Raw genomic sequence first — 25,956 nt, forward strand, 5'->3', positions numbered from 1 at the left:
CTTTTCTACTTCCACACTATAGAGTTAAAAAAAAAAGATGCAGAGTAGCACTCTTTGGTGTGTTCACCACCAAAATATGATATGATCAATATTTATGAATCTATCAAGCCTTCCATATTGTATGGATTTATAGTTATCACTGGTCTCAGGATACTTCACATTACTGAAGAATTCATTTCTCATTTCAAAGTCTGCCATACAGCCATATCCTCCTGATTAGCACTGAGCTAGCTTCCTACTTGAAGCACATGCTGAACCAAGGACAAGGTGAATGACAAGCCTTTATTTGCTGAGAAACCTCTGCCGACATAAAACTGGAATGAGCAAGTCATTAAACTGATACTGCAAACCTTGCAGCAAACCTTTCCACTAGCAGTCATTTTGAAACAGACCTTTTCCCTTAACCTTGTCCACTGGGCTAAAAACTTAAACTTCGAATGGACACTGTTGTTGAAATATTTGCTTATTAATTCTTTTCTTGGAGGATGGGAAAATATGCCAGAAGAAAGCTATCATTGTATTCACCCCAATAAATGCCTGCTATTTTTCTTGAGAAAAGAAACCAACAGAAGACTTTATAATAGCTAATATTTGTGTAGCAATTTAGAGCCTACAAATCTCTTTTACATACATTTATTGCAATAAATCTTTGAGACAATTATCCACTGCACTGTACAGCTGAGGAAATGTAGACTTGGAAAGGTTAGGCAACATTGTCTGTGATTCTGTCCATACATATATTCTATATTCCGTTATGTTTTTTTTTAATGATCTATTTATTTATATGAGAGAGACAGGGAGAGAGCAAGCATGAATGGAGGGAGGAGGCAGAGGGAGAGAATCTCAAACAGATTCCGCACTGAGCTCAGAGCCCAAGGCAGGGCTCAGTCTCATGACCCATTAGATCATGACCTGAGCCAAAATCATGAGTTGGACTCTTTAACCAACAGAGCCACCGAGGTTCCCCGTCCATTATGTTTTTAAATCCGTGTAGGTAAACTAGCAAAAGCTATAGAGATGAGATTTAGATGCATCTTGTCTAGCGCATAATCTTATATGATAAAGGATCCAATGACTGATTTATGACAAACTATGAACCCCTCAGGAAAAGTATTAGTTTGAGTGTCAACACTCTGAGGAAAGGGGACTTTGAGGTAGAAAATAAAAGAGCATAGACTACCATCTTCCGATTTTATCTTCACCTTGGCAAGCAAAAATAACATATCAGTAGATTGAATACATTCATGGCCATATACGCTGACATTATAAACTACCTTGAAAATTCTGGTTCTGTATCCTATTAGCTACAGTTAATTACCAAGATTCACAAGGGAAAATGTTCCTGGAAAACTTATGAGCTATAATATCACCACACTGGTAATATGTTTCAAAAACATTAAATTGACCTTTATTCATTTAGACTCAGGGATGGAAAACAAAAGAGAAGGGTTGTCGTTTCAGTGAGCATCTCAGTTTGTATAAGGAAGTTGTCCAGTGACTTATTTTCTAGTTTGGATCCACAAACATGTTAGTCTAGCACATGGCATTGGCTCTTCTAAATTATTTACAAAATTCCAGGAACAATGTGATCCCACACTAAATACAACTGAGCATTTAAATCATAGTAACCCTTATTATATGAGAGACAAAAATTCAACTCAATTGACCACCAGTGACTAATAAGAGATTGAGAAGTACTTCCTGTTTGCTTTTGTTACATTCTATCTTATCTAGTCACTTACGTGCTATTACACTGACAAATTCTAACAGATTTTGAGTGCTAAGACTAATTGTACAACTTTTCATTGCTTCACACAATACCACTGAATTTACTATGTAAGAGTCAATCTTTAGTAAGAAACACTATAATTAGTTGCAGTTAATATACAATTACATGGGTGAGCATCCAAATATTCCTCTTGTCCATTTGGATTTCAAGGTATTCTTCTCACATGGGTAGGGAAGAAGTCACAAAAACAGATCAAAAAAGAAAAAAAAAACCCAAAACCCAAAACAAAACTTCTGATTTTATGAAAGTATTCATGACCAGACTTAAATACTTTTGCTAATTTTAGGCTATACGATATATTGCCCTAATAAACTGTTTGAAAATTTGATGTTATTTGTGACCAATAACCTTTTCCAAAGGAGGACAGGGAATTGATAACAGCTCACATTTTCCTAAATGCCTAGCCAATATATTTCCCCTCCTATAGTGGAAAAGTCTATTTTGTTAACAATATTGTTGGAAAAAAAAATAAAACAAAACCAGATTAGAAAGCATTCAATATTAACATGAGACACATAGTCCATACTTACTTCTTCTATGGAAGGAGTAATATGGTGTCTTGCCTAAGCAAATCTATACTTAGGGAATATTTATAATGGCGTGTATTCATTTTGACCATGTAGCTTTTTTTGTGCACATTAGAATATGAAGAATGCAAAAAAAGGAATATGCAGAATACATTATTTCTTCCCATGAGAACTTTATTCTATCTTTACCTATTTCTGCCATTAAATTAAAAATATTCCAGACAACCTATTTCCCGATCGTTACCACATTCATTCCCAGTTCCCTGGCCTTCCACACCCTGGACAACAGTTAAGTATTTTCAGTGACCTTCGCTGCAGACCACTGCCAGGAAACTGAACACTACCCAGCAGCTGGAGCAAGGAAAACCAACTCAGAGATAATTGATATCTTATACCTATCTTATCTTTCCTGACTTGTTCCCTATCCCACACACCCTCAGTAAAAGAAAATTGCTAACTTTTCCACCCAGCTATCAAATAGTTTTCTTAATTTAATTACTACCTGCCCATACTACAGTTTACTAGATAACTTGATGCTAAATAGTAGTTCATCAGCTCTGATACACCAACTGGATCCTAAGCTTCTGCTCACATGTTTGCAAACGTAGCTACTGAATCCTTCGTGTTCTTATGATGCCTCACACATTGATTCTTGATACTTTCTGGCTGGTCTCTTCACTGAATGATGGACTTGGAGCTTCAGTTTATTTGGAAAGGCAACTTCTTAAACCAATGTGCCCTCCCCCGCCCCCAAAAAGGTAAATAAATACACTAAAACAAGCAACAACAATAAAACTTTTCTTTAGCTATTAGAAGAGATTAATAGATAATGCAAGTAATATAAGTCAGCTGAAGTATTTTAATTTCCATTCGCCACCACTTACATAATATGACTAAGTCTTTTTGATGTATGCACAAAGTCTTAAGATTGCAGGCTTTTCATGCATCCTGTGCGTGTGTGTGTGTGTGTGTGTGAGAGAGAGAGAGAGAGAGAGAGAGAGAGAGAGAAAATGGGAGAGGGAGGCAGCAGTCTGGATCAGTGTTTATGGTGTTTCAGTGTTACATATATACCGTTATTGACAGGATTTCCTATAGTATCATGACTGTTTAAATTGCCATTGATCTTCTTGATCTTTGCCTAGAGGAAACCATGTATATATTTCACATGTTACAGTACACACATCTGAATATTTTTCCTAAACTTATTTTCTGGAGAGCAAAACAAGTCATTAACTCAGTTTAATTTAGTAGATTATGTTTACTTTATTTCCTAAGTCACTAATTGCTAAAGTGGGAATAGCTAACTGTACATAAAAGACTATGTTGAAACTTCATTAGGCTTATGTAAATATCCATTAACAATGGACACTGGCTGGAATGGGTCATTGTGTGTGCTTCAGTGAGGAGCAGATTGTTATGGCTGCCAAGAGGAACTCTCCGCCACAAGCCTGTGCACAGCCCAAAGCTGAGCAGCTGGCAATGTGGGCCCACAACGTGCCTCAAAATACATGGTGGCCGTTTATTGTTGAAACTTAAACAGAAAGGGCTATGTTCTCCCTACCATGGTCAGCCTCACTGCTGAATTTACATTTATAGCTGGGCCTCTCCACCATCTGTGCATGTGGCCTCCACTGCATCTCCAAGGAGCTGGAGAAGCATGATTTGAAGACCTGACGGAATAGCCAGGAAAAAGCAATCCATCATTTATAAGGGGGGATGTAAGACAGTCACAATAGTGTCCTGTCACACTTTCAGATTTTTATCTTCATTTGCTTTTATTTTCATTCTAATCCGTTGCCAAATACAATGAACACCGACCAAGAGTGCAGAACCCACTGATAATACTTTACTATCTACGCGGAAGAATGAATTACCCAGATTCTCAGAGGCTTGCCCTAGTGAGGAGGTAAATGGCTCTCTGGCTGAGGAGAGCCTTGCTCTGTATGGTCACTTAGACCTAAATGACTCAGGGCCCAGGTGGAACGCAAGATCCCAGTGACAAATGGTTACCCTTTGAAATGAAACCTTGCCAGAAGAACTGACACCAGACGCTAGTAACTGGTTTATTGAATGAGCTGAACTGCTAGGATATTAAGAGGAAACAGTTTCGTGTTGTCCTGTGGTCCACCTTCATACACACCCTGTCAGATCTACTTCCCCAATCCTGATAGCAATCTGGACCAATCCTCTAGTCCTGGTCACCTTAAAATATTTAAAAAGACTTATCTTCAGGTACTAAAAACAACAAATAGTAACAACACGCACGCACGCACACACACACACACACACACACACTAAGATCTAAATCAAAACATTAAAATGATGTTCATGTAAAGTTTCTTCCTGAGACCAAAAGTGAGGACGAAGCAGGAGGACTGTCTGTCACTTGATTTTTCAGTTTCTTAGGTCGAATTTTTCCCCTCTAATGAGGGCTTCTCCAGGATCAGAAAGAAGAGGACAGACTTGTTTTCAAAAGTGGAAAGCATCACAAGCTTCTTTTTTGTGAGGCAGCTCTGTGCTTCTTCAGAGACTCCCGCCCCCACCCTAGGAATCCCCGCACTGGACTTTCTGCATGGCCTCGCGGGCCTCTGCACCAGCTCCCCAGCTCAGCTCCCTGCTGGGCTGTGTCTGTCTTCTGGTGGGTATGTATGTATGTATACTTACGTATGGACATATGTACACACGTATATAACATATAAATGTATATGTATGTACTCCATCTCTCCATATATTCTACGTATACCTGAAATACCGGAAGAAAGGCAAGCCACAGAAGAGGGGAGAATGTAGTAATTTAGTGGTTGCTAACTTGACAACCAGAAGTACCTACTGTTCATGATGACTCTATCTCACTGGATGGAGACACATACCTAGTTTTCTAGAAAGAATACAACATCAACACATAAATGTACTCCTTGATAAACTAAATACTTCAATAATTTGCAATTGACGTTGAAAGATAGGAAAAACAATATGGATTTCGCAAGTGGACCAAGCATAGAGGTAGCTACCAGTCCCAGAACAAAGTTCCCCTCAACTTACCGGGCTTAGGGACAATGAGCTGTGCACTGGTCTGGGCATTTCCAGCCTCATTTTCAGCTACACATTGATAAAAGCCTTCGTCTGACTTCACCACTCCGAGGATTCGTAGGTTGCTTCCACCCTAGAGAGAAGAAAGAAGCAGGTACAATATTTTAAAAAAGCAAAAAACTCAGAGACAAAATGAACATAAAATTTTGATAAAAATTTCACAGAGGAAGCAAGCAAGAAAGCCATGAGGGTTCTCGGTCTCACAGATATGTCCTAGGTCACTTGGGAAATGTCACGGATTCCCAACACTGTTGAATCCACGTGTATACATTTAACCCAGTTCTGCAATGAAAGCTATACTCACACAAGTACACAACATCCTCGATATCTAAACGAGCAGCAAACAGAGAGCTCTTTGATTAAATAGGCACGAAACAAAGGTTAGCGTCAAAAGAAATTTCATTCTTTCACTTGTTATTGAAGGAAAATTGTGTTTAGCAGCTGCTGGGGAAACAAAAAGAAACACTGATTTTTGCAGCTTCTAAAAGATAAGAAATCTAGGTTGGATATTTTCTGGAAGTGTTTACTAAGAAAAAAAATCTGAAAATCCTTTTAAAATTGTAATTGCTTTGACATGTACCCATTTGGGATTTGGAGCAATGGTATTTCATACCGTGTCATTCTTGTTATATGGCCAAAATGCTTTATCTTCAGTAATCCATAAATTAAACACAGCAATGTCATCTCCTGTTTTATATAAATTGAGCCACCATCTTTTTCAAGGATGAATGATAAAATAATCTGGAAATAGCATTTAATTATACTGACTCAGTTTTTCTTCAATATTAGTGTAAGAATTAGTTCAGTAAGTGAGACGTGTTAAATCACTTCCCCTGAAGTCATTAAGAGATAAATATTACCTCATGGGGAATTCTTAATTGTTTTTAGTGTCTTGTAGTCAATTCTCCGTTGATGTAAAATTCTGAGATAAAGCTGACTAACTTCTAATTAACAATTCTCATATAAGTTACTATTTGTGTTAAATGTTACTGTGTGACAGCCAATGGCTCTCAGATTTCTGGAGCTACTGGGGAAATATTTTTAAGCACAATTTCATGTGAAGAGGTCTCATACTGTACATTTTCTTTTCACCTTAAGAAAAGAAACATTTAAATAGGTTGGCTGTAATGAGTCATTCTGGGAGAAAGATTATTCAAACTATAAAAAAAAATAAATGTTGTATTTTATCATGTGTCCTTAAGGGCACTCAACACTTTCCTTTATATGCAAGTAGCATATATTCTAGGCGGACACAACACATTTCAAGTTGCCCCGTGGCAGGTCATTTTTAATTCAGTGGTAGTAGAAATAGCATTGCACTTAAAGGAACTAATGGATTGGCATGGCATTGAAAAGTTACATTTTTTCCCCCTTTCTTACTCTATTCCCAACCAATTAAATAAATGCAACTAAAAGTGAAAATACAGTGGTGATAAAAGTAATAAAGTTATGCTTTAGGGATGTATTCCTTAAGAACTCTTATAGTATGACTAAATGCATGCATAAAGAGGTTATGGAAATTTGTGAAAGTCAACTGATCCAACCTCAAAGAGGTGGATCCACCAATGAGAGCCAGTGCAAGGTTAAGGAGAGCATGTGCCTGGACTGGCAGGGCCCCTTCTGCCAGAAGACTTGGTATAGACACTCTTTTTTGACAGATCATGTCTGTGTCTCAAACATAAGAGAAGTGGACCTAAATCCTCCTTCTTTAACTACGAAGTTCTTTGATATTTGGAAAGTGCTTTTCATATTTCTCATATATTCATATCCTTGAATTCAGAACCTCCAATGCTAACCTACACCTAAAGGAGAGTTTTCGGAGTGTTTTTAAATGAGCAAAGAATTCCGCTGGTAACAGCAAAAGGAGTGATAGCAATGATAGGCATTGAGTGCTCACTGTGTACCAGGAAAACAACTTAGTGAATACAATATACCATTATCCCTGTGATCCCCCATGGGGCATTGAGTACACTAGAACTTAGAGAAACTATAAGAACTATTATGCTTAGCTTCAATTTTTTCCAATGTTCAAAAGTGCAATGCCATGTGAACGCTGGGTCTCCATGGCGTCCTAGTCCTGCCACTACCACTTGTCACTGTCACCACATGCTTTCCTACTGTTCATGTAGGATCAACTGTCCTATCTGGAAGGGTAGCAGAGAAAACTTGTCTGTATTACAAAAGTAAGACAACCATAATCATAGTTGCACATCATACTGAAACTTTGTTATAATGGGTAAAAGTGAAAGAAGTAAGAGATTGTTGGCTTCAGATAGTCTAAAACTAGGTTCTAAATTCTGTTTTCCCAAGAACCAGGAATGAGGATACTTGGAAAGATAGTCTCTTAGGTCCTCTGTTTTTTTCATTGTGTGTTTGTTTCAAAAAACCTTGTCTGTAAAGCAAGGGGGCTGGGCTGTTTGATCGCTCTTCGTCAGCTTAAAAATTGTTAGGTTTAGAAAATCATTTGCTCTATTGGAACAATTTTCTTAACACACCATAAAAATTCCCAATAAGAACCTTCTTCCCAGGAAGGAAAAGCAACTGAAAATAGAGTAAACAATGAATGGGATTGTATAGCTATTACGAAAAAAAAAAAAAAAAAAAAGATAATTACCACTATCTGAAAATAATCACTAGGAATGACCACATCTCCATTCTTCATCCAATTCACAGTGGGCACAGGCTTTCCAGAAACTGAACATTCAAACTCAATATCCATGCTTTCATAGGCATACAGGTTGGAAGGGTGATTTAAAAACCATGGCGGAACTGCAAAGACAGAAAACGAAAGTGAGTGGGTGGGAAAGTGAACCTTCGTGCTAAGATCTTTGCCCAGTTAGAAACACTGCACAAGGAGAGAGAATATTTGTAATCCAATAATTCCCTGAAACCCTGAGTTTATTATACAGGAACCGCTGCTGAACGCCTCCCCCCCCCGGCCCCCCCACCACCCCAAAACACAGTTAAATAGTTGTAAAGTTAGTGGTGTTTTGCCTCGGGAAAGAAAACAAAAACACTTTGGAAAAGAAATAAAACATCTAGTAAACATTCTGAAAACCGAGTGTTTGTATCCAATTGACTTACATAAAAGATACTGAACAGTGCATAAAGCTATGGAAGCTATGCTGATAAAGTAAATAAAGGGAAGCTGATAATTCTGAGACAACCCAGAATGTAAGACAAGAAAGCTTAGTGTCTCTGTAATTCTAGAATTTCATTGGGATTTAGTTACAGTGATGGGCTCATTCTCTGTTGAAACTGGCTATGGTGATAGTCACAAAAAAATGGCTATCATCTTTACTGTGGACACATTCCTATTGTCTTAGCAATTATCTATTGTGGTGCATTGCTATACTGCATTATTATTTTCCCAGCATGATACGTGATATACTAATTTAATTTAATGTCTTAATTGCCATAATACTAGTTACTTTATGATGGAAATTTGTAATTGAAAGAAAATTACAAATAAAATATAACACAGCTTTGCTAATGAATCTCACAGGCTTAGTCCCTCAAAACCCTGCCTAGGAAAGGGAAATTTTAAAAAGAAATGTTCATTCTCTTCCACTGGGAATCTTACAATGATGCCAGATTTGAATATTCATGTTTCCTGAGACTCAGGTTAAATTTACAGTGAAATAGCTGTCTTGATCTCGTTTCAGGTAGGACATGGACATGCATTTTTAGTAGCCATTTTTAAAGTTAGATTGCATTTTCTTTTGTCATCGTTGTTGTTATTTCAGTGAGTAAGGAGTGCTAATTTTTGCTCATTTGGATTAATGCTTTATTTTGCTGTCTCTGACCACTCCTGACTTCAAAGTCAACTTGTAAACACTGATGAATGTTCTAGAAAAATGGGAGAGCCTGTGGAAAGTTCTTACTTTTTCTACTGAAGATCTTAGAAATCTTAATCTCTCTCTCCCTTTTCCTCTACCTCTTTCTCTCTCCTCTCTCTTCCTCCTCCCTCCCTATTTTCCTGATTTTTAACTAAATATTTGGACCTCTAGGAAAAAACAACTTTAAAATTATTCGAACTTTCACATGGGCGAATTGATTTATATGACTCACAGCTCGATGCATTAATATTCACAGACTAAATGCATGAAAAAAATGTCAGAGAGCTTTTCTAAAGAGAGGATGTCTCCATTGTATACAGAGCTGAAATTATTTATTTATAATTGATAATATTAGTAAGAGACTATTTTTTATTCCTTACCCAAATTCACTGACAATGAACGGAAAGGCATCAGAAATATTTCTTGAATGCCTCTGAGCAGATATATTAGCTGTCTACTTGATTCTGTTCCCGATTTCATTATAGATTTCGATCAACTATTTGTTTACTAGCAAATACCCAATATTTATTGAGAGCTGACCATGTATAATTTATTAGTCTAAGCACTTTATATTTATTATATTCACCACACCTCTCTGAGACTCTGTGATTCCCATTTTACAAAGATGCTGAGGTGCAAGGAGTTGAAGCAACTTTCTCCAAGTCATACAACCTATAGATTGTGGAGCCAGACAGGCTGACTCCTCTGCCTACATCCTGAATTGCTTTCTAACAATTGTCTCTTTGCCACTTGAAAATTCAGGTGGAAGAATAACTCATTAACATTTCCGAAGCCTCAAAGATAATGGAATAAGTAATTAGAACTATTAAAAATATAACACCATATTGTCTATTTCTCTTCCCCCTTTAAGACCTTCTACCCTGGGGCCGAGAAAACTGCCAGAGTCTGCCCATTCCTAGTATTCACTTTCATCAGAATTCATGATATCATTTAGGCCTATATCAAAGTTTTCAAATTTTGACTGGTATCCATCAGTGAAATTTGAAATTCATTTTTGGAGTTGAGACTACAGTTTACATATGTATGCGTGTAAATATACATAAACATATACATATGCATAGTATGTAAATATACATAAACATATACATAGATACACACATAAATCCAGTTATACTCCATTTTATTGCACTTCATTTAATTGAGTTTAATTTTATTGTGCTTCACAGATATTGGATTTTTTACACATTAAAGGTTTTTTGGCAACCCAGCATCAAGCAAGCCTATTGGCACCATTTTTTTTTTTTTTTTAAGATTTAGCCATCCATTTGAGAGAGAGAGAGAGAGAGAGAGAGAATGAGAGTGGGGGGGAAGGGCAGAGAGAGAGAGAGAATCTCAAACAAACTCCCTACTGAGCATGGTGCCTGATGTGGGGCTTGATCCCAGGACCCTGAGATCATGACCCAAGCTGAAATCAAGAGTTGGATGTTTAACTGACTGAGCCACCCAGGTGCCCCTTGGCACCATTTTTCCAACAGCATTTGCTCACTTCATGTCTCTGTGTCAATTTTGGTAATTCTTGCAATATTTTGAACTTTTTCATTATTATATTTGTTACAGTGATCTGTGATCAGTAATCTCTGATGTTAATTTGTAATTGTTTTGGGACACCAAAAACCACACACATACATGATGGCAGACTGAATAAATAAATGTTGTATATGTTCTGACTGTTCCACAGACCACCTTTCCCCTGTCTCTCCTCTTTGGGCCTCCCTATTCCCTGAGACACAACAATATTGAAATTAGTTCATTTAATAACCCTATAATGGCCTCTAAGTGTTCATGTGAGAGGAAGAGTCACTCATGTCTCTCCCTTTAAATCAACTGCTAGAAGTGATTAAGCTTATAGAGGAAGGCATGGTGAAAGCTGAGATAGCCTGAAAGTTTTGCGCCAAACGGCCAAGTTTATGAATGCAAATGAAAAGTTCTTGAAGGAAATTAAAAGAGCTACTCCAGTAAACACACACATGATAAGAAAGTGATAGAGTCTTATCACTGATACGGAGAAAGTTTTAGTGGTCTGGATAGAAGATCAAGCCAGCCACATTATTCCCTTAAACCAAACCTTAATTCAGAGCAAGGCCCTAACTCTCTTCAATTCTGTAAAGGCTGAGAGGTGAGGAAGCTACAGAAGAAAACTCTGGAGCTAGCAGAGGTTGGTTCACGAGGTTTAAGGAAAGAAGCCCTCTGCACAACATAAAAGTGCAAGGGAAGCAGCAAGTGGTAATACAGAAGCTACAGCAAGTTCTTCAGAAGATCTAGCTAAGATCATCAATGGAGATGTCTACATTAAATGAGAGCTTTTCAATACAGACAAAACAGCCATGTATTAGAAGATGCCACCTAGGACTTTCATAGCTAGAGAGGAAAAGTCAATGCCTGGCTTCAAAAAGCTTCAATGCCTGACTCTCTTGTTAGGGGCTGATGTAGCTGGTGACTTGAAGTTGAGGCCAGTGCTCATTAGCTATTCCAAAACTCTTAGGAACCTTAAGAATTATGCTCAGTCTAAGCTGTCTATGCTCTATAAAGGGAACAACAGTCTGGATGACAGCACATCTGTTTATAACATGGCTTACTGAATATTTTAAGCCAACTGTGGAGGAAAAAAGATTCAAAATATTACTGCTCTTTGACAATGTACCTGGTCACCCAAGAGCTCTTGATGGAGATGTACAGTGAGATTAGTGGTGTTTTCCTGCCTGCTAATACAACATCCATTCTGTAAACCATGGATCAATGAGTAATTTTGACTTTCAAGTCTTATGATTTAAGAAATACATTTTGTAAGGCTATAACTACCACAGATAGTGCCTCCTCTGAAGGATCTGGGCAAAGACAACTGAAAATATTTGGGAAAGGATTCATCATCTAGATGCCATTAGAAACACTTGTGATTCATGGGAAAAGGTCAAAATACCAACACTAACAGGAGTTTGGAAGAAGTTGATTCCAATCCTCATGGATGACTTGGAGAGAGCTCAGAACCTCAGTGGAGGAAGGCACTGCAGATGTGGTGGAAACAGCAAGAGAACTAGAATTATAAATAGAGTTTTAAAAAGATTTTATTTACTTATTTGATGGAGAGAGACAGGAAGAGAGGGAACACAAGCAAGGGGAGTGTGAGAGGGAGAAACAGGCTTCCTGCTGAGCAGGGAGGCCAATGAGGGGCTCGATCCCAGGATCTGGGATCATGACCTGAGCTGAAGGCAGATGCTTCATGGCTAAGCCTCCCAGGCATCCCGAGAACTAGAATTAGAAGTGGAGCCTGAAGATGGGAGTGAATTGCTGTAATTTCATGATCACATTTGAATAGAAGAGAAGTTGCTTCTTATGGATGAGCAAAAAAAAGTGGTTTCTTAAGATGGAATCTACTCTTGGTGAAGATGCTGTGAAGATTGTTGAAATGACAATAAAAGATTTGGAATATTACATAAACTTAGTTGATAAACCAGCCTCAGTGTTTGTGAGGAGTGACTCCAATTTTGAAAGAAGTTTTACTCTGGGCAAAATGCTATCAAACAGCATCACATGCTACAGAGAAATCATTCATGAAAGGAAGCATCAATTGTTGCAGCAAACTTCACTGTTGTCTTATTTGAGAAATTGCCATCCTAGCCTTTAGCAACCATCACCCTGATCAGTCAGCAGCCATCAGCACTGAAGGAAGACCCTCCACCAGCAGAAAGATTACAACTCACCGAAAGCTCAGGTGATGGTTAGCATTTTTTAAACAATAAAATATTTTAAAATTAAGGTATGTACATGTTTTTTAGACTTAATGCCATTGTACATTTAATAAACTACAGTATAATGTAAACATAATTTTATATGCAGCAGAAAACCAAAAGATTCATTTGACTCACTTTATTGCCATATTCAGTTTATTATGGGATCTGGGAGAAAATATATACACACATACACAGATACGCATTTATGTGTATATACACACATGGACATATACATACACATACATACATACATGTATACACACATATATACATACACACACATATGTGTGAGAGAGAGAGGTATGCCTATTTATTGACTGATATATGCCTGAGGTGTGTGTGCATGTGTATAGTAACTATTTAGAGAGCAGGGGTGGTGGGGGGAGAGTAGAACAGAAATAAAAAGGGTTAGGAGTAAGAGAAAAAGAAGAGGAAAGACTATCAGATCTATACAGAAGAAAAGCAAAGAAAAGTGAAGTTCCAGGAGCCCACATGATGGAGCCAGATTGCCTGGGCTTAAGTCCCAGCCATTCCACTCACTGCAAGTGCTTCAGTTACTGTCCTCGTCTATAACCTGGAGATAAAAATTGAGGACAATGAATGCACAAAATACAGTGCATAACTGTATTTTAAAGAAAAACAATAAATAGAAAAGAATATCTGAGTATATTGCCCACAACAAACTGATTATTGTATATATGTGTATAGAAATACACATATGTATATAGAAATATATAAAAATATACACATATATACATAAATATGTAAATATATATGGGTATGTGTGATTCTCCAGTTTGACTTGCCCTCTTGCCCTTTTGTAGTCTCAATGTCCAAAATAGGGTATTTTGCATAGCAAAATTTCTTAAACACAAACAACTAAAATTAAATGGTGGCTATTTTCTAATAGTTTTGGGTAGATTCATTCTATTTCCTCAATTTGAGAAATAATCTTCCTGTTTATTACCTCTCAATGGACCTAAATAAGCCAAAGCTGATCATAGTGAATTCTCAAAACCTTCTGTTTTATTGATTAATAAGATATAGTGACCTCTGGGGCACCTGGCTGGCTCAGTTGGTAGAGTGTGCAACTCTTGATCTTGAGGTTGTGAGTTTAAGCCCAGCACTGGGTGTAGAGATTACTTTAAAAAATAATTAAATTAAATTAAATTAAATTAAATTAAATTAAATTAAATTAAAAAGTTACTTGTGATTAGTTAAAGGGATAATTTGACTTAAATATGTAATTATTATTGTATAACAGTAATACCAAGGATGCTTCAAAAATTATTTCTACTTCCAAATATATATGTGAGCCATGATCTATATTTTGTGATTTTTCTCTTATTCCTTACACTGGATACCTATCTTCCCTGGCTGTCTTAATACCTTCATTTCTATAGCCAGTCATGAGTAATTTTTGTGGTACAGATAAGGGCTAATGATTTCTCTTCATTATTAATGCCTCCTACACTGCTTCATCCTCGGCACATCTCAGCAAAGATTTGCTGATAATGCTTATACAAACTCAAGCAATAAAATACACATTTTTATGTTTTCTGTGGCAATATGAATATAAGATGATGAGGAAGAGTTTGAACAATGTCATGGAAACCACATGTCTAACAACATACTACTTTATTGTCTTGGAAAATAAAATGTCAATGAATGATGAGAAAAAACAAGAAAGAACAAAGCATGGTGTAGCAGAAAGGAGTAAGTATCTGTTATACTGGATACCTTTCCAAAAGGCTTAAAGCTCTTCCCTGTTTGAGCAAAAGGAATTAAAATAAATACAGAATTTAGGAGAAAGTCTTCAAGAGGTCTAAATACATAAGCCCGGTTGGATTAGAAATCAGGTAAAAGCTTTTCAATCTTGCTTTAAATAATGCATAACCAAATAGCTACCTGTTTTCCTGAAGCTCCCATCCACACATCCCTTATATACACAGGAGGGCTCAACTTAACAACTGTGCCCCACCCTTTTCTGATCCTGTCTTTGTTCATTTTGTTTTCTCTTCCTGAACTGTTTTCCATTTTGTCTTAGACTGTAGACATCCTACCTATCCATCATGAATCCACTTCTCCAAAAGGTCACCTTAATTTTTCTTCTTGTAAAATTCTCTCTCCTTTTAGAAATCCCACTGGTACTATTTTTACTGATTTTATGGCACTTGACATGGTTACCTGAACAGTAGTTTATAACTTGTTGGGGGAAGAAGTTCTGCCACACTAACATCAATTTAACCCATTGTTTAATATATTTTTGATGTTGACACTCTTCTGGGAGAAAGTGAACAAATTAAGTTTACCCAGTTTTTCTCTTCTTATTTGAGCCCTTTGTCTTTTTCTGTGATGAACAAACTAGAATCTGCTGCCTGGAATTTAGGATCTAGGTATAATCACATTATACCTTTCACAGCTCTGGAGTCCTATATTCTTAACACAAATTGCAACTGGGATGAAAGAAGGAATATGATTTATCAGTGGATGTAGGTATGTTTTATCAGCATTTTTCTGATCGTGGATTCTTGCCTGGAATTACATTCCTCATATGATACAAATTCTATTTATTCAGTAAGAGGAAACTCAAATATTCCTTTCCCCATGACATTTTATCTTTTGTGAATCTAATAATGGACTTTCCTGCTTCTTATAGTGCTCTCTCTCTTTGTGCCCAGTTTTCATACCACTTATTATTTTAAGATATCTTTCACATATATCATTATTTACCAACCACCGTATGATTCTTACAGATGGGATCTGAAGCATACACTTTCTCTTTTAATTTTCTTTGAATATTACACAATACCCTCTCCCTTCCACTCTCATGGAAGGAATAATTTCACTACTTTAAACTATTTGATGGGTAGCAACTTCTTAATGACTAATAAAAATGAAGTACCATGAATTTTCAAGTTTATCAAATTGTGCCATTTACATAGTATTAATCCATTTCAGAGAACTGCTTAACATACACGTACAATGCTACAACAATTTCAAGCAAGATACTGATTTTAGTTATACTCTCTTTGGATAGAATAAAAATTTATGACCAGAAATAAATTACTTACATTTCCCTCAGATGTTAGTTTCTCAGGATCTTCTACAGGACTTATAGTACATATACAAAGAATTATTTTAATTTGGGGGCTGAGGGAATAAGGAAAAATGACCAAAAATGACTAATAAGCAACAGAAATATGGAGGAAATATAATTTGTTCTTGAAAGTGTTTATCATACCTTGAAATAACTAATAGATGAGAGAACCCTCTATCCTGAAATCATTAGACTTGTATAACTAAACCTTAAATTTGAGTTAAAGTTTTTTTGTAAATTTATCTGGTTTTCTCCTAGGACTTTCTATGCTATGACTAATCATTTGAATTTTATAGAGTGAGATTTCTTCTGTAATTTCAACCCCAAAGCCATCAACAATAATCTAAATAGTTTTATGAGTTTTATTTCATATAACAGATGCCTCACAAGTATTTTCAGGAATGTCCCATATCACTCCCTAACCTTTTTTGATTTGGCTTCTAGTATTTTTTTTTTTAAGATTTTATTTATTTATTTGACAGAGACAGAGACAGCCAGCGTGAGAGGGAACACAAGCAGGGGGAGTGGGAGAGGAAGAAGCAGGCTCCCAGTGGAGGAGCCCGATGTGGGGCTCGATTCCAGAACTCTGCAATCACGCCCTGAGCCGAAGGCAGACGCTTAACGACTGAGCCACCCAGGCACCCCTCTAATATTTTTATTTTTAGGTAAGTTACTTACAGCTACTCTTTTCCAGTTATTTAAGTATGTAATAAAAGTAGGTTAATTGTAAAATACTGCTCTAATGCATATAATTAATAATTAACTAATACTCTGTATTACCTTGATTTTGAGAAGATTCTATATATTCTAAAGATTCACCACAACTCTGAAATGGCAGAGAATGCATTTTTAAAGCCATGCCCATGGCTTAAATAAACACAAGGCAGCACAAATCACTTTGGTGAATGATTAACAAGAATGGAGAGAAAAAGAAAAAAAAAGGACAGATTGGTGAGCTTTTATTAGGAAGAAAGGAAAAATTAGCATGATCCTTGAGTGGCTGCATTTCCACTCTAAGTACAGCTCTCAGACAGGACAGCTCTCTCGAAGTTCCCAAGCCCTTTGAGGTTAGTTAATTTGTTGCTAAAATAGTGGACATAACCCTATCAGTCTCCTCTTGAAAACAAATATCTAAAGAGACAGACCCCACTAAATGTCCAAAATACGTTTGCTGCCAAATTGGATTACCTCTGTACCCAAAAGAAATGGTTCTTTCAAGTGCACTATCACAATTGTATCAACAGATAATTTCACCTTAAGGAGCCATAGTTTCATATGTAATCACATTCAGATCTGTAAAGAAGGCCACTGGGCATTGAATGTAGGTTTAGAGATAACATGTCCTAGTGGGGGAAATCGTCTTTATAAATTCAGGCTTTCATGCTAAACATACCTCAGCCAATTCCTAGTTTTATAGAACAATGTTTCTAACGGACTGCTCAATTTATAGATGATGAATTGTTCTCTTACCTCATAGTTTCAATTCAATTCTTCTTGCACTAACTTTTGTTGCCAAAGTAACTTTCTTTCAGCTAACTTGATCTCTAAATGCATAATCCTCCTTCTCCCTTTTTAACAAGGAGCTATGTGATGTATCTCTGGCCAATCCAACACTTCTTTCCAGGTCTTATGTGACAAGTAACTTCAAATCTGCTGAATATTTCTCTCTAGTTTGCTCTTTCCTACCTACACATCTGTCCTCCCCCGTAGGAAGGGTGTTGAGATTTGCATTTCATTTTCTATTTAAGTTGTCTCTCACCCATACATGTCTGTACTCTCCTAAAAAATTTAGGTTGGGTTCTAGCCTTAAATGACTAGAATGCATTCTGCATTGGAAGTAAAAGCTCACTTGAGTTTTAACTATTAATATTGACTGGGGCTGGGTCCCACTCTTCTGGAAAAAAAAAAGGTTTTTTTTTTTTTAAGTTATGGATTTTATTCTTAGCATTTTCCATTCAAAGAAGGGTTTCAATCTAGTCCATCAGTGATCATTTCCACAGAGAGAGAAAGAGGGGCAGAGAACAGGAGATTTATATATATATATAAATTTTTTCCTCCCACAGAAGTAAATATATCATCATTAAAAACTAACTGACAAGAAAAAGCAGGTAAAACAACAATTCCTTTCATTGTGACATCAATCTGGTTGTGAATCCACTAAGCTACTAGCTTAAGGACAGGGACTGCCTTTTCCAAATTTGTGTCCTCGAGGCCAAGCACAGGATAGGTGTTTATACATTATACATTATACAATAATGTTTATACATTATTGAGGCCTGGGTGTCTTCATAGGATAATCCTTTCACATTCAGTAACTTCCTGGCTGCAACTGAGGAACAGCTATGAAAAAGCTAGATGATGAACAACATTTAAGACATACAAGTATACTTTTCTTCAAAGTAATAACAATTACAGCAACAGAATATTAGAAACATCAACTATAATAAGCTACTCTGCTATAGTTGGCAAAGATAGTATTTAATCACCTTAGAGATATGAAGACCTTTTGATTTCATTTCCTACACCATCAGTACTTCTTATTGTGGCTACAATATGTAAAAAATTCTTCCTCCCATCTAAAAATTCTGGTCTATGAAGAACATCTGATCTTCAACCTTTACTTTAGAGTTCTTTATATATGCTTGAAAACTATTCTAGACCTCTCCTCACAATTTTCTTTATCCAGACAAATAATCCCATTACCCTTCCTCAGCTACAGCTCTTTTTGTAATCAGGGTTTGCTTCTCTATAAATACAGACTGAGCTTCCCATTTCTCTCTTTAGTTGTGGAGCCTAGGACCAAATTGGCAGAATGATGCTATGAGGCTCAAACCCGTGATAAAAATAATAGGAGGATTACCTCAAGGTCCTAATTCTATACGCTTCCTGATGTTATTGTCATACCTTTGGAATGATTTTTTTTAAAGATTTTATTTATTTATTTGACAGAGATAGAGACAGCCAGCGAGAGAGGGAACACAAGCAGGGGGAGTGGGAGAGGAAGAAGCAGGCTCCCAGCAGAGGAGCCTGATGTGGGGCTCGATCCCAGAACGCCGGGATCATGCCCTGAGCCGAAGGCAGACGCTTAACGACTGCGCCACCCAGGCGCCCCAAAGGAATGATTTTTGTGCTATCAATCAAGACTTAGGTGGATATTGGCAACTATGCAACAATTAGGTTAGTGTGTATACACACACACACGCAAATATGTATGTGTATGTATATCTAAATATAAACACATATTTTAATATATGTACTTCTATATCATAAAATACTCATGTTTAAAATGTCACGTATACACGTAAACACAGAAAATTATACATTCACAGATATACAATTTATAAACATCTTTCTTTGCCAATTTTTAATTTTAGCTGTGAAGGAAATGAAAACATGTTAAAACAAGATAAAAATGTTGTCATGTATGTTGTATAATGACAGAAATAATATATCTAAAAAATAAGTTATCCAATTCCTAACATTGCGTACTAACAGGAATTTGAGAGCTAGCATTTTTTCCTCAGTTAAATGTTTTCTACAATGCCTTCTTGGTATTTGAGAGTAAAAGATGTGGATATTCTAAAAGTCTAGAAAAAATGTTTCTGCCATGCATGAGAGCTATTTCTGTGTATTTTCAAATGTATTTTGAAGAATTATAATAAATTACAGTAGAAAATTTGTTTTTCAAGTTTCTTATTAGTAGTAAATACTCAATGAGGGAATCTTTCAGCATATTTAACTAAGAAAATGATGGATTCTAACACACAACTAATTTCTCTCCCTCAACAGCTAACGAAATAAACTTCAGTCCCAGTACATACAAACAGGAACATAAAAATCAACAACAACAAATAAAGAAAAGAAAGCATAGACAATTGAAAAAAAAAAAAGAAACAGATATTTTTGGAGCAGAAAGGTGGATTAGGATTGAGTTCCTTATCTGTCCTTTAGACACAGAAATGGCCCTGAAGTTTGGGGCAAAAGCCTAAGAATTCTCAGTAATACCTCCAAACTTGGATCAATGCAAAACCTATGGAAATAGCCTTATGTTTCTCCTTTACTGAGAGAAGAGAAGCTGGAAGGCTGTTGAAGAGACATACAGGAGGTGGGGCTCACTACGATGAAAGCTCTTGGGCTAACAGTGAGCTGAAGACTTGACCAGAAACCTAAGGACCAGCCCCTCTACTCTAGAAGGGAATGGGAGCAGCACCAGCCAACACAGTATGTTGCTTCAATTATACCTATTCCCCAATCATTCCTGTTGGTTCTTTAAAAAAGGCACAAAACCTGAAATCTCCAGCCTTCTAACGGGAGCCCAATGGGTCTAAGGCAGGGTGGTAAACAAGTCTACAAGTAACTTTTATTGTATTAGAGCAAATAGTGTCTAGACAGAGCCACCCACACATGAGCAAGATAAAAGACATATTTGAAATATATGAAAATACATTACAGCCAACAATAATGAGAGACAGAAAAACACAGAGGCACAGAGAAAGGTAGTTGGGCGAAGGGAGAGAGGAAAACAAAGCACTCAACCCAGAAGAAATACAAGGGTAGGAGGAGAAATTGCTCAAGGTGCATTACACAATGGATTCACTTCATATGAGAATAAATTCAATATAACTAGAGGTCAAAGACTAGATGACAAAATAACAGAATGAAACAGAAAGAGATAGTGGACCTAAGAAATAAAGCAAGGACCAAAACAACATCATTAGAGAGCCAATATATAAATTATAAAGTACAAGTAACATTTAAAAAAAAAAACTACTAAAAATCATATTACCAACATAGAGGAGACTTGAGATAATCACAGTAAATGTAGATGAAAAAAGTCAAAGGACTAAAATAACACAAAGCTTGTATAGAAAGAGGACAAGCAGAAATGATCAAATATTAAGATAACTGGAATTCTGATGCATAAACCCACAAATGGAACACAATATATATCCAAAGATAAAATAATAGGACATTTTCCCTGAAAAATAAATCAGAAATTTCAGAATCAAAGACTATACCACGTTCCTAGGAAATTGAACACATAATTCCCGATAGAGAGACATATCTCATTTGGGCTACTGACTCTGGAGGATAAAGAATTATCTGAACATCCAGACAGAAAAATCAAAATCAAAACAATCTGTATGAGGTAAGGGGGAATCAGATGTCCATATAGTAATATCCAATGTCAGAAGACAATGGAGCAATATTACCCAAAAATATTATATATGAACCTTTCTATCCAAAACCACTTTCTCAATTATGAAAGTACTCAGAAAATATAGCTTGCTCTTTGTTTCTTTGTTGCTTTCTTTCTTTTTTAAAAAATATATAACACTTTCTAAAGCAAGTCTGACAACAAAATCCAGGCAATTAAGAGTACCATCAAAATAAAAAGTTAGACATCCTGATGAATGTGATGAATATCGACAATATCTCTATACAGGAATAAAATAAACACAATGAAAATAAAATTACTGAAGAGAATTCAATTGTTATGACCCGAACAGGAGACAACCAGCATTATAACTACTAAAATCAAAAGGTGGGGAATGAGAGTTGAGTGAAGTCCTGCTGTGAAGGCATTCCTGCCTTTATGGTAGGAATTTAATCTGTTCTGCCCTTAAATAAAACATGAATTTACAAAGACAAAAAGCAGTATCTACAGCTGCATGACACTGTCATAAATGTATTTCTACCTAGCCATTCAACTATTCATGTACATAGAAGGACATAGGGGATACTGAGACTTGGGAAGATTTTTTGTTTTTGTTTTTTGAACAGTAATAGGAGCTGACATTTATTAAGCATATCCCTGTGCCAGGAGCCATGCTAAAGCACTTTACCAATATTCTATTACTAATCTTTCAAACACACTTTTAAAGTAGGTACTGTTATTAGCATGATATTTTACAGATGAGAAAAGTAAGGCTTTGTCCAACATCACCCAGGGAGAGTGAGTTGAATAAGGGGGCTCTGCACTGCTGAGCTCTGGAAAGCAGAAGCAGGTGCCCTTCCTGGGGTGGGAGCCAAGCTTCCAGGTAACAAGCGCCTCATAGATGCCAGGTCCTTTATTTACATGAACTCTGATGCTTATGTATCCCTCGGGGAGGGAGCTGTAGTTCCCCTTTCTGAAAGTGGGAAACCAAAGCCTCTGTGGCTCCTGACATGCTCCAAGTCTTCATCGTTTCTCTTCAAACACTGTCATGGATTATGATGAATGTGGGGCTCTGCGGCCTCAAATCATTCTCAGCACTTGTTTCCAAGACTTCTCATCTAGTGAATGAAACGAGAATTCCTAGCTCAGGAAATGATGCTCTTGAGAGCAGCTGGAGGTACCACCCTTCTAGAGAGGCTTGACTCAACGATTGTGATGGAGACCATCCTGGCACTCCTGCCTTTGCTTTGGACAGTGGAACTCTTAGTCCCACTTTTTTTTTTTATTATCTTAATGTTTTTTTATTATATTATGTTAGTCACCATACAGTACATCCCTGGTTTCTGATGTAAAGTTCGATGATTCATTAGTTGTGTATAACACCCAGTGCACCATGCAATACGTGCCCTCCTTACTACCCATCACCAGTCTATCCCATTCCCCCACCCCCTCCCCTCTGAAGCCCTCAGTTTGTTTCTCAGAGTCCATAGTCTCTCATGCTTCATTCCCGCTTCTGATTACACCCCCTTTCTTTATCCCTTTCTTCCTACTGATCTCCCTAGTTCTATGTTCCATAGATGAGAGAAATCATATGATGATTGTCTTTCTCTGCTTGACTTGTTTCACTTAGCATTATCTCCTCCAGTGCCATCCATGTTGCAACAAATGTTGAGAACTCGTTCTTTCTGATAGCTGATAGTAATATTCCATTGTATATATGGACCACAACTTCTTAATCCAGTCATCTGTTGAAGGGCATCTTGGTTCTTTCCACGATTTGGCTATTGTGGACAATGCTGCTATGAACATTGGGGTGCGTATGGCCCTTCTCTTCACTACGTCTGTATCTTTAGGGTAAATACTCAGTAGTGCAATGGCTGGGTCATAGGGTAGCTCAATTTTTAACTTTTTATGGGACCTCCACACTGTTTTCCAGAGTGGCTGTACCAACTTGCATTCCCACCAACAATGTAGGAGGGATCCCCTTTCTCGACACCCTCTCCAGCAATTGTTGTTTCTTGCCTTGTCAACTTTTGCCATTCTAACTGGCATAAGGTGGTATCTTAGTGTGGTTTTGATTTGAATTTCCCTGATGGCTAAGGATTTTGAACATTTTTTCATGTGTCTCTTAGCCATTTGTATGTCTTCATTGGAAAAGTGTTTGTTAATATCTTCTGCCCATTTTATGATTTGTTTATTTGTTTCTCGTGTATTGAGTTTGAGAAGTTCTTTGTAGATCTTGGATACCAGTCCTTTATCTGTAGTGTCATTTGCAAATATATTCTCCCATTCCGTGGGCTGCCTCTTAGTTTTTCTGACTGTTTCCTTGGCTGTGCAGAAACTTTTAATCTTGATGAAGTCCCATAAATTCATTTTATCTTTTGTTTCTCTTGCCTTTGGGGATGTGTCATGAAAAAGGTTGCTTTGGCCGATGTCGTAGAGGTTGCTGCCTATGTTCTCCTCTAGAATTTTGATGGATTCCTGTCTCACATCGAGGTCTTTCATCCATTTGGAGTTTATTTTTGTGTATGGTGTGAGAGAGTGGTCAAGTTTCATTCTTTTGCATGTAGCTGTCCAATTTTCCCAGCACCATTTATTGAAGAGACTGTCTTTTTCCCACCGGATGTTTTTTCCTGCTTTATCAAATATTAGTTGCCCAAAGAGCCGAGGGTCCATTTCTGGGCTCTCTATTCTGTTCCATTGGTCTATGTGTCTGTTTTTGTGCCAGTACCATGCTGTCTTTGTGATCACAGCTTTGTAGTACAGCTCGAAATCCGGCATTGTGATGCCCCCAGCTTTGTTTTTCCTTTTCAACAGTTCCTTGGAGATTCGGGGCCTTTTCTGTTTCCATACAAATTTAAGGACTATTTGTTCCAGTTCTTTGAAAAATGTCCTCGGTATTTTGATCGGGATAGCATTGAAAGTGTAGATTGCTCTGGGTAGCATGGACATTTTAACTATGTTAATTCTTCCAATCCATGAGCATGGAATATCTTTCCATCTTTTTATGTCTTCCTCAATGTCTTTCAAGAGTGATTTATAGTTTCTAGAATATAGGTCCTTTACGTCTCTGGTTAAGTTAATTCCAAGGTAACGTATGGTTTTTGGTGCTATTGTAAATGGGATGGATTCCCTAATTTCTCTTTCTTCGGTCTCGTTATTCGTGTATAGAAATGCAACTGATTTCTGAGCATTGATTTTGTATCCCGCCACGTTACTGAATTGCTCTATAACTTCTAATAGTTTGGGAGTGGCTTCTTTTGGGTTTTCCATATAGAGTATCATGTCATCTGCAAAGAGAGACATTTTGACTTCTTCTTTGCCAATTTGAATACCTTTGATCCCTTTTTGTCGTCTGATTGCTGTTGCAAGGACTTCTAGTACTATGTTGAATAATAGTGGCGAGAGTGGGCATCCTTGTCGAGTTCCTGATCTTAAGGGAAAGGCTTCCAGCTTTTCCCCATTGAGAATAATATTTGCAGTAGGCTTTTCATAGATGGCTTTTATGAGATTGAGAAATGTACCTTCTATTCCTACACTCTGAAGGGTTTTAATCAGGAAAGGATGCTGTATTTTGTCAAATGCTTTTTCGGCATCGATTGAGAGGATCATATGGTTCCTGAGTCTTTTCTTGTTGATATGGGTATCAAGGTAATATAAGCCTCATAGAATGAGTTTGGTAGCTTTCCTTCTGTTTCTATTTTTTGAAATAGCTTTAGGAGAATAGGTATTATTTCTTCTTTGAATGTTTGGTAGAATTCCCCAGGAAAACCATCCGGGCCTGGAGTTTTGTTTCTTGGAAGGTTATTTATCACTGACTCAATCTCTTCATAATTAATTGGCCTGTTTAAAAAATCAATTTCTTCCTGTTTCAGTCTTAGAAGTTTATAGGTTTCCAGGAAGTCCTCTATCTCTTCCAGATTGCTTAATTTATTGGCATAAACGTGTTGATAAAAGCTTCTAATAATCCTTCCCAATTTCATTGGTTTTGGTTGTGACCTCTCCTTTTTCATTCATAATTTTATTAATTTGGGTCCTTTCTCTATTCTTTTGGATAAGTCTTGCCAGCGGTTTGTCAATTTTATTGATTCTCTTAAAGAAACAGCTTCTAGCTCTATTGATCTGCTCTACTGTAGTCCTGGTTTCTAAATCATTGATTTCTGCTGTAATCTTGATCAACTGCTTTCTCGTGTGTGGATTAGGCCTGTCCCTCTGTTGCTGTTCCACCTTCTTGAGGTGAGAATATAAAAACTGCATTTTAGATTTTTCTATACTTTTGAGTGAGGCTTGGATGGCTATGTATTTCCCCCTTAGGACTGCCTTTGCACTATCCCGTAGGTTTTGGACTGTTGTATTTTCATTCTCGTTGGTCTCCATAAATTGTTTAAATTGATTTTTGATTTCCTGGTTTATCAAATCATTCTTGAGCAGGATGGTTCTTAGTCTTCAAGTGTTTGAGTTTCTTCCATATTTTTCCTTGTTATTGAGTTCCAATTTCAAAGCATTGTAGTCTGAGAATATGCAAGATTTATAGTTTCTAGAATATATATCCTTTACGTCTCGGGTTAAGTTAATTCCAAGGTAAGGTATGGTTTTTGGTGCTATTGTAAATGGGATGGATTCCCTAATTTCTCTTTCTTCAGTCCCATTATTCGCGTATAGAAATGCAACTGATTTCTGAGCATTGATTTTGTATCCCGCCAC

General features: G+C 36.9%; 1 protein-coding gene across 1 annotated transcript in view; it reads right to left on the minus strand.

The window, feature by feature from the left end:
• Positions 1-25,956, minus strand: part of DCC (DCC netrin 1 receptor) — a 704,420-nt gene that overhangs the window by 409,628 nt on the left and 268,836 nt on the right. Inside the window, exons 6-7 of the mRNA XM_008693128.2 lie at positions 8,021-8,175; positions 5,359-5,479 (exon numbers count right to left, since the gene is read on the minus strand). Of these exons, the coding sequence (XP_008691350.1) occupies positions 5,359-5,479; positions 8,021-8,175 (276 nt within the window). The remainder of the gene's footprint in view (positions 1-5,358; positions 5,480-8,020; positions 8,176-25,956) is intronic.

The sequence above is a fragment of the Ursus maritimus genome, unplaced genomic scaffold (genome assembly GCF_017311325.1).
Source record: "Ursus maritimus isolate PB19 unplaced genomic scaffold, ASM1731132v1 scaffold_18, whole genome shotgun sequence".
In the NCBI taxonomy this organism is placed as follows: domain Eukaryota; kingdom Metazoa; phylum Chordata; class Mammalia; order Carnivora; family Ursidae; genus Ursus; species Ursus maritimus.